Source organism: Eptatretus burgeri, chromosome 11, assembly GCF_056783735.1.
Source record: "Eptatretus burgeri isolate ZD-2024b chromosome 11, Ebu_testis_v1, whole genome shotgun sequence".
Lineage (NCBI taxonomy): Eukaryota > Metazoa > Chordata > Myxini > Myxiniformes > Myxinidae > Eptatretus > Eptatretus burgeri.
Window position 1 is genome coordinate 62,146,993 of NC_140971.1, and position 10,327 is coordinate 62,157,319.

A 10,327-nucleotide genomic window follows, 5' to 3' on the forward strand; every position below is an offset into this window, starting at 1 on the left:
GGACAGCTGCTCGTCCAACATCTCATTCCAAAATCATGGGTATTAATATAGAGTTGGTCCCCACTTTGCTGTTATAACAGCCTCCACTCTTCTGGGAAGGCTTTCCACGAGATGTTGGAACATTGCTGCGGGGATTTTCTTCCATTCAGCCACAAGAGCATGAGTGAGGTTGGGCACTGATGTTGGGCGATTAGGTCTGGCTCGCAGTCGGCGTTCCAATTCATCCTAAAGGTGTTTGATGGGGTTGAGTTCAGGGCTGTGTGCAGGTCAGTCAAGTTCTTCAACACTGACGCCAACAAACCATTTCTGTATGGACCTCACTTTGTGCACGGGGGCACTGTCATGCTGAAACAGGAAAGGGCCTTCCCCAAACTGTTGCCACAAAGTTGGAAGCACAGAATTGTTGAGAATGTCATTGTATGCTGTAGCATCAAGATTTCCCTTCACTGGAACTCACGGGCTGAGCCTGAACCATGAAAAACAACCACAGACCATTATTCCTCCAATAGCAAACTTTGCAGTTGGAATTTTGCATTCGGACAGGGAGCGTTCTCCTGGCACCCACCAAACCCAGATTCATCCGTTGGAGTGCCAGGTGATGAAGCGCGATTCATCACTCTCGAGAATGCGTTTCACTGCTCCAGATTCCAATGGTGATGAGCTTTACACCACTCCATCCGATGCGTGGCATTGCGCATGGTGATCTTAGGCTTGTGTCCGGGTGCTCGGCTATGGAAATCCATTTCATGAAGCTCTCGGCAAACAGTGTTTGTGCTGATGTTGCTTCCAGAGGCAGTTTGTAACTCGGTAGTGAGTGTTGCAGCCACCGGCAAACAATATTTCCGCGCTACACGCTTCAGCACTCGGCGGTTCCATTCTATGAACTTGTGTGGCCTACCACTTCACCGCGAAGCTGTTGTTGCTCCTAGACGTTTCCACGTCACAATAACAGCACTTACAGTTGACTGGGGCAGTTCGAAGCAGGGCAGAAATTTGACTACCTGACTTTTTGGAAAGGTGGAATCTGATGATGGTGCCACGTTGAAAGTCACTGAGCTCTTCAGTATGGCCCATTCCACTGCCAATATTTATCCATGGAGATTGCATGGCTGTGTGCTCGATTATATACACCTGCCGCGCAATGGATGTGGTTGAAATAGCCGAATCCACTAATTAAGAGGGGTGTCCACATACTTTTCGCCATGTAGTCTATATATTCCTTGGAGAGCAACAACAACAACAACAAGCATATTAAGGCTATTTTCCCTGCCAAAGCGGGGGTTAGCCTTGCGGGCCCCATGACAATCTTGTCCACTTTACCTTATTTTCTGCATCTCCTCTTCTTCATCCCCTTGCCCACATTTCTTCTTCCACCACCTTTAGCCAAGTTTTTTCTTGGTCTTCCCCATCCTCTACTTCTGACTACACTCATTTCCAACACTCCTTTCACGCAGTCACTTCCATCCTTCCTCAACACATGACCCAACCATCTCAACCTGTTTCTCTTCGCAACATCCATCACAGACTCTATTCCCATCATCTTCCGCAAGTCATCATTTGTCTTCCTCTCTCTCAACGATACTCCACACATTCACCGAACCATTCGCATTTCGACCCTTTCAAGCCTTTGTTGCTGCTCCATGTTCAGTACCCATGTCTCACTCCCATAAATCATCGTACTCCTCACACATGTAGCATACACCTTTCCCTTCAGCTTCAACGACACTCCTCTCTTTGTCAGCACGCCACTCAGTTCCCGAAACTTCTTCCATGCACATCTCACTCGAGCAACCGTCGAAGAGTCTGATCCACCTTCTCCATTCAGCATGTCTCCGAGATAGCAAAATGTTTTCACCCCTTCCAGCTTCACACCATCTCCAAGATCCAACTCAACAATTCCTTCATCTGCTGCTCCCTCGATGCACACCTTACACTTGAATGTAGCTGCCACACTGGTTAATGACCCTCTCACCCCACTACATTTTCGATGAACCCATTCAGCACACATTGTACACTGAATGGAGTTCACTCCGACACCCTTCCTGCACACAGCACACGGCCACTTCCCAGTCCTTTCCACCACACCACATGCTTTACCACTTGCCATCACCTTCGTCTTTCCGATATTCACCTTCAAACCTTTTGCCTCCATACATTCCTTCCACTTGTTCATCTTCTCCTTCAGTCCATCCATACTCTCTGCAATCAACACCAGATCATCTGCATACAGCAGCTCCCACGGTAAACCCTCCTTTACCCTCCGAGCCAGCACCTCCATCACAACTACAAATAGAAGTGGACTTAGTACCGACCCCTGGTGCACTCCTACCCTCACCTCAAACTCACCACTGTTCCCATCCTTCGTCCTTACAGCTGTGCGTGCTCTCTCGTACATGGCCATCACTAATCTGATCAACCATTCCTCCACTCCTAACTTCCTCAATGCCCATGCCATTACTTCGCGTGGGACCCTATCAAATGCTTTCTCCAGATCAACAAACCCAAAAAACAACTTCTTCCTCTTCTCCATGTACTTCTCCTGCAACTGCCTTACAATAAAAATTGCATCTGTCGTTCCTCTTCCTGGAATAAATCCAAACTGCAATCTTTACTTTCTTCCTTATCCTCTTCTCCAACACCCTTTCGAATACCTTCATTCCATGCTCCAGTAACTTTATTGCTCTATAGGAGCCACAGTCCAGAGAGTCACCTTTCCCCTTGTACAGAGGGACGAGGGTACTCAGTTCCCAATCCACTGGAATGTGGCCTTCTTTCACCACCAGATTACAGATCTCTGTCATTCTCTTCACACCCCAACTTCCCGCTGCCTTCAACATATCTCCCACAACTCCCGTCGGCCCTCCTGCTTTTATACTCTTCATTGCTTTTATAGCTTCCTCGACTTCCTTCTCAGTTATCTTCTCTGCTGGTCCAAAAACTGGGTTGCCCTCTATGTTGCTATCCCATGTATTATCTACATTCAACAGCCTTTCCATATATCTCTTCCATCTTCCTTTAATTACATTTGAGTCTACAACGATTTGTCCCACTTCATCCTTCAAGCAGCTCACCCCCGTCTCATCATTCTCTCTCTCTCTCTCTCTCTCTCTCTCTCTCTCTCTCTCTCTCTCTCTCTCTCTCTCTCTCTCTCTCTCTCTCTCTCTCTTTCTCTCTCTCTCTCTCTCTCTCTCTCTCTCTCTCTCTCTCTCTCTCTCTCTCTCTCTCTCTCTCTCTCTCTCTCTCCTTCCCACCTCTCTCTCTCTCTCTCTCTCTCTCTCTCTCTCTCTCTCTCTCTCTCTCTCTCTCTCTCTCTCTCTCTCTCTCTCTCTCTCTCTCCCTCTCTCTCCCCTTTGCAATCCTGAATACCGCTCTCTTACCCCCTTCCGAATCTCTGACCCTCTGACCTTTGTAGAGCACCTCACAAAATCTCCAAAAATATCGACACAGATCTGGCAGACTCTATGTATAAGCAGTCCCTCTGGTGGACAGGGCGCAATGTCAAGCAGTACATGCATTAAATCATATAGCTCAATGAAGCTACTTAATTTTGGCACATTCTTAAATCTTTTGATCCCTCAATATAATTCTTCAAACAGTTGAAAAAGATAAGTTTAATGCTTTGGAAATATCACATTTTCTTGTGTATATGTGGAGGAGGTTACATGACCTTGTTTGCTTAAAGTAAATAGTTATATCGGCTTCGTTATACGGCTCGTTATTTCTTTAAATTATCAGATTTCACTCCAGAGTTCGACACTTATTTAGTCCGGACCATATCCGATCCTCAAAAGCGAAAAAAAAAATCGATTATATACTTTAATTCGTCCGTGAGACTAGATCATGGAGAATCGTATCATATAATTCATGAAATCGCTCCAAGCTACTGATTTGAAAACTATAGGACTTACAAAAACAATATTTACAGCGATTCATAGCTCTGATGAACAGGCATTCGATAATATGAGTGAGGAAAGTGAAAAAAAAAAAACTTTATCATTCAGAAATCATTGCAGCCTGTTCCAAGTCAAGGCAAGGTTGGGCAGGCCAAAAAACATGGCGGCTTCAGACCCCAGCGAAGTTACCTAGGAATCGCCTTAAGACCCCATAGAGAGCGGTGACCAATGAGCCTGATAAAGGATATGATTAAATAAGGCCGTTAATTATCTTCAAAAAGGGGTGTTTAATGAACCCAAACACCCATTCTTGAGTCATGCACTTCCTTCGAGTTTTCTTAGTATGCATGCAAAGTTGCAGCCTGATAGGTTTCATGGTTTTGGAGTTATCGAGGAGACACATGCACTGTCATTTATTAGTGTGGTTGGATCACACACACACACACACACACACACACACACACACACACACACACACACACACACACACACACACACACACACACACACACACACACACACACACACACACACGGCTTTGTAATTGTGCTTTCATCATGATTTCCAGTCCGACAGGATGGTGCGGAGAGATAGTACATTTACCGTTGAACTGTCTAGCCTGGGGTTTGTTCCCAACCTGACAGTCACATTGCCATTCTGCAAGACAAAGTGTACTGTTCTTCTGATTCATGTTAAGCGAGTTGGTGTACGTTAACGATCCCAGAAGAGTTATCACCGGCTGTCCAAAAAATAAATCCTGTCCAAGTCCGCTCAGGTCGAACACCAAGCCTGCCTGGCCTGTTTGTGAAAGGCTTGGGCCAAATAGTCATTCCCTGGCTGACCCCACAATGAAGTAGGATATATTGGGACAGTTATAGTCATAGTCGTAATTGTAGTAGTCATAGCAGTAGTGGTTTCATCACAATTTCCATGCTGTTGAAGATTAATGTTTAATGCCGAAAAAGTTTATCTGCTGAGAACACTGACTTGGTGACAATGCACGTCACTCGGAGAGATACTCACAGTGTTTTGCCAGGTCTTGGTGACGCTGTGCTTCTACCAAGGAATGTACACAAATTGGTGTTCAGAAAAAAAAATGAGGAGCATTGTTCAATGGTCATTTCCACCATCTCACTAGAAACTGCCATTTTAATAATTTGCACACTGCGATGCAGCAACCTGGCGTGCCTTGTTCTTCAATGTCATTAAACCAATTTGGCTGACCCTTTGTACTCACCATATTCATTAATTTAAAGAAATGGATTCAGGAATACCATACACCTTTTTTCAAAAGGGAATGTAAACTTAAGTCTCCAGTCTGGTTGCAACCATAAAAAAATAATCTGCTTAACTGCACCGATGTTGTGCAACGATGCTTTCATCAGGCATAACAAATGATGAAATCGGCTCCATCGGAGGGTTCACGCTTGAAACGTCAGCTTCTCCTTGCTTCCCGCAGCGGTTAGCTCATGAGGGTTGTGTGTTAATATCATTGGGTACATACTCGATTTTAAACTTGGAACTTGCTTTAAACCTCAAGGTGATAATTCCATTTTTGTTTCAACAAATCATTTCCAATTAAATAAATTTCTTCTGACTTTTGAAATCAATGAAGCATGATCCAAATGAATGAGATATCACAGGAGGTGAGCAGGTGAACCACCTGGCTAAGCAGTCCTAAATCTGACAACGACTTATCGGTTTAAACAGATCGTCACCTATGGAGCCAGGTTTATGGAGGACCAATCACCGGTGGATGCTGTGGAACAATGGTTCGACTGCCAATCTTAACCACATCTTTTGGGGGTGAAAAAAATGAAGCAAGTATCTTGAGTAGCGACTGGTGAGGAAGTAAGATTGTATGGTTTTGTGAGCATTATTATTATCAAGTTATATTTGTATTACACCCTATAAAAGCCAGCCCTGAACAATAAAAACAGTTTTTAGTGGTGCAGGAATTCAAATTAAATGTCATTGGCATTTATCAACCCTTCATTTGGAATGCAGAATTGAATAAACAAAGTCCACAGCAATCTTACCTTTATGAGAACTGGGAAATCTGGTTTCGCTTTGCCATCTTGCGAAGGAGTTGGTGCAGATACCCCATTCACATTCACCTTTCCCTCTTCCTGTGCTGCGACCTTTGGTAGTAAACTTTGATCTTTGACCTCAGGACTATTGCCTGCAAACTGTGCTGGGGTTTCATGCCGTGAACTGCCACGATGGGATTCAGAGACACCAGGAAATTCCGAGCCTGTTCTTGTGGATCTTCCTGCCTGCCGTCCTGACGTCAGGAGGCTGGTTAGGCTGGAAGAAGTTTTATGAATAGTATTGAGGTGCTCCACAATGCCAGAATTGAGGTCTGCAGTTCGGGGGCTCCCACTCGGCTCGCATGATGTCTTGCCAAGTTCCTGAGTTGCATCACCAGGTGGTGTTGTAGTCCCAGTTCGAAGGCTACAGGGTAACGGAGGAGAAGTGGACTCTGTTTTGATGAGACGTTTGCAGGAAAGCAGTGGTTGGTTCTGGTTTGAGTGGAGATGTTTCTGGATGAAGTGGTCAAGTGAGGCACCATCCTCCACGAGCATGTCACAGTGCTGGCACTTATGGCAGTTATGAACCTTCCTGTCAGAAAATAGAGGAATTAGAATCCCTCGACCACAACTTCACTTTCATTACTTTGTTGAAACATCAAAACATACACGTTTCAAAATTATATTTTGCAATTTTCTTTCCGTTATTGAAAACATTTTCCAAATGCCGATATGTTAGTGACTAAAGTAATTCTTTGTCATTGTAATCAGCTACATATGATATGAGATGTGTGTCTAATGCTGTATTGTGACAACTTTAGCATTACTTCTGTCCAATGCAAGGTTTCAGCACAAGTTATAGGATTTGATTTAAATTTGTGATGCAGCAAGTTGTAGGATTTGATTTGAATTAGTGATTTAACAAGTTGTAGAATTTGATTTGAATTAGTGATGTAACAAGTTGGAGGACTTGATTTGAATTAGTGATGAACCAAGTTTGAGGACTTGATTTGAATTAGTGATATAACAAGTTGTAGGATTTGACTTGAATTAGTGATGGAACAAGTTGTAGGATTTGATTTGAATTAGGGATGTAACAAGTTGTAGGATTTGATTTGAATTAGTGATACAACAAGTTGTAGGATTTGATTTGAATTAGTGATGTAACAAGTTGGAAGATTTGATTTGAATTAGTGATGCAACAAGTTGTAGGATTTGATTTGAATTAGTGATGTAACAAGTTGTAGGATTTGATTTAAATTAGTGATGCAACAAGTTGTAAGATTTGATTTTAATTAGTGATGTAACAAGTTGTAGGATTTGATTTGAATTAGTGATGGAACAAGTTGTAAGATTTGATTTGAATTAGTGATGTAACAAGTTGTAGGATTTGATTTGAATTAGTGATTTAACAAGTTGTAGGATTTGATTTGAATTAGTGATGTAACAAGTTGTCGGATTTGATTTGAATTAGTGATGTAACAAGTTGTAAGATTTGATTTGAATTAGTGATGCAACAAGTTGTAGGATTTGAATTGAATTAGTGATGTAACAAGTTGTAGGATTTGATTTAAATTAGTGATGCAACAAGTTGTAAGATTTGATTTGAATTAGTGATGTAACAAGTTGTAGGATTTGATTTGAATTAGTGATGGAACAAGTTGTAAGATTTGATTTGAATTAGTGATGCAACAAGTTGTAGGATTTGATTTGAATTAGTGATGTAACAAGTTGTAGGATTTGATTTGAATTAGTGATGTAACAAGTTGTAAGATTTGATTTGAATTCATGATGTAACAAGTTGTAGGATTTGATTTGAATTAGTGATGTAACAAGTTGTAAGATTTGATTTGAATTAGTGATGTAACAAGTTGTAGGATTTGATTTGAATTAGTGATGTAACAAGTTGAAAGATTTGATTTGAATTAGTGATGTAACAAGTTGTAGGATTTGACTTGAATTAGTGATGGAACAAGTTGTAGGATTTGATTTGAATTAGGGATGTAATAAGTTGTAGGATTTGATTTGAATTTGTGATGCAACAAGTTGTAGGATTTGATTTGAATTAGTGATGTAACAAGTTGAAAGATTTGATTTGAATTAGTGATGTAACAAGTTGTAGGATTTGATTTGAATTAGTGATGTAACAAGTTGAAAGATTTGATTTGAATTAGTGATGTAACAAGTTGTAGGATTTGATTTGAATTAGTGATGTAACAAGTTGAAAGATTTGATTTGAATTAGTGATGTAACAAGTTGTAGGATTTGACTTGAATTAGTGATGGAACAAGTTGTAAGATTTGATTTGAATTAGTGATGTAACAAGTTGCAGGATTTGACTTGAATTAGTGATGGAACAAGTTGTAGGATTTGATTTGAATTAGGGATGTAACAAGTTGTAGGATTTGATTTGAATTAGTGATACAACAAGTTGTAGGATTTGATTTGAATTAGTGATGTAACAAGTTGGAAGATTTGATTTGAATTAGTGATGCAACAAGTTGTAGGATTTGATTTGAATTAGTGATGTAACAAGTTGTAGGATTTGATTTGAATTAGTGATGTAACAAGTTGAAAGATTTGATTTGAATTAGTGATGTAACAAGTTGTAGGATTTGATTTGAATTAGTGATGTAACAAGTTGAAAGATTTGATTTGAATTTGTGATGCAACAAGTTGTAGGATTTGATTTGAATTAGTGATGTAACAAGTTGAAAGATTTGATTTTAATTAGTGATGTAACAAGTTGTAGGATTTGATTTGAATTAGTGATGGAACAAGTTGTAAGATTTGATTTGAATTAGTGATGTAAAAGTTGTAGGATTTGATTTGAATTAGTGATGTAACAAGTTGTAAGATTTGATTTGAATTAGTGATGTAACAAGTTGTAGGATTTGATTTGAATTAGTGATGTAACAAGTTGAAAGATTTGATTTGAATTAGTGATGTAACAAGTTGTAGGATTTGACTTGAATTAGTGATGGAACAAGTTGTAGGATTTGATTTGAATTAGGGATGTAACAAGTTGTAGGATTTGATTTGAATTAGTGATGCAACAAGTTGTAGGATTTGATTTGAATTAGTGATGTAACAAGTTGTCGGATTTGATTTGAATTAGTGATGTAACAAGTTGTAAGATTTGATTTGAATTAGTGATGCAACAAGTTGTAGGATTTGATTTGAATTAGTGATGCAACAAGTTGTAGGATTTGATTTAAATTAGTGATGCAACAAGTTGTAAGATTTGATTTTAATTAGTGATGTAACAAGTTGTAGGATTTGATTTGAATTAGTGATGGAACAAGTTGTAAGATTTGATTTGAATTAGTGATGTAACAAGTTGCAGGATTTGATTTGAATTAGTGATGTAACAAGTTGTAGGATTTGATTTGAATTAGTGATGTAACAAGTTGTAAGATTTGATTTGAATTAGTGATGTAACAAGTTGTAGGATTTGATTTGAATTAGTGATGTAACAAGTTGTAAGATTTGATTTGAATTAGTGATGTAACAAGTTGTAGGATTTGATTTGAATTAGTGATGTAACAAGTTGAAAGATTTGATTTGAATTAGTGATGTAAGAAGTTGTAGGATTTGATTTGAATTAGTGATGTAACAAGTTGAAAGATTTGATTTGAATTAGTGATGTAACAAGTTGTAGGATTTGATTTGAATTAGTGATGGAACAAGTTGCAGGATTTGATTTGAATTAGTGATGTAACAAGTTGTAGGATTTGATTTGAATTAGTGATGCAACAAGTTGTAAGATTTGATTTTAATTAGTGATGTAACAAGTTGTAGGATTTGATTTGAATTAGTGATGGAACAAGTTGTAAGATTTGATTTGAATTAGTGATGTAACAAGTTGTAGGATTTGATTTGAATTAGTGATGTAACAAGTTGAAAGATTTGATTTGAATTAATGATGTAACAAGTTGTAGGATTTGATTTGAATTAGTGATGGAACAAGTTGCAGGATTTGATTTGAATTCGTGATGTAACAAGTTGTCGGATTTGATTTGAATTAGTGATGTAACAAATTGTAAGATTTGATTTGAATTAGTGATGTAACAAGTTGTAGGATTTGATTTGAATTCGTGATGTAACAAGTTGTAAGATTTGATTTGAATTAGTGATGTAACAAGTTGTAGGATTTGATTTGAATTAGTGATGTAACAAGTTGTAAGATTTGATTTGAATTAGTGATGTAACAAGTTGTAGGATTTGATTTGAATTAGTGATGTAACAAGTTGAAAGATTTGATTTGAATTAGTGATGTAACAAGTTGTAGGATTTGACTTGAATTAGTGATGGAACAAGTTGTAGGATTTGATTTGAATTAGGGATGTAACAAGTTGTAGGATTTGATTTGAATTAGTGATGCAACAAGTTGTAGGATTTGAT

General features: G+C 39.2%; 1 protein-coding gene across 3 annotated transcripts in view; it reads right to left on the reverse strand.

Moving 5' to 3' along the window:
* Positions 1–10,327, reverse strand: part of LOC147017213 (zinc finger transcription factor Trps1-like) — a 114,989-nt gene that overhangs the window by 72,494 nt on the left and 32,168 nt on the right. For all 3 annotated transcript variants that reach the window (XM_085846661.1, XM_085846663.1, XM_085846662.1), the window contains exon 4: positions 5,933–6,515. In XM_085846661.1, the coding sequence (XP_085702787.1) occupies positions 5,933–6,515 (583 nt within the window). The remainder of the gene's footprint in view (positions 1–5,932; positions 6,516–10,327) is intronic.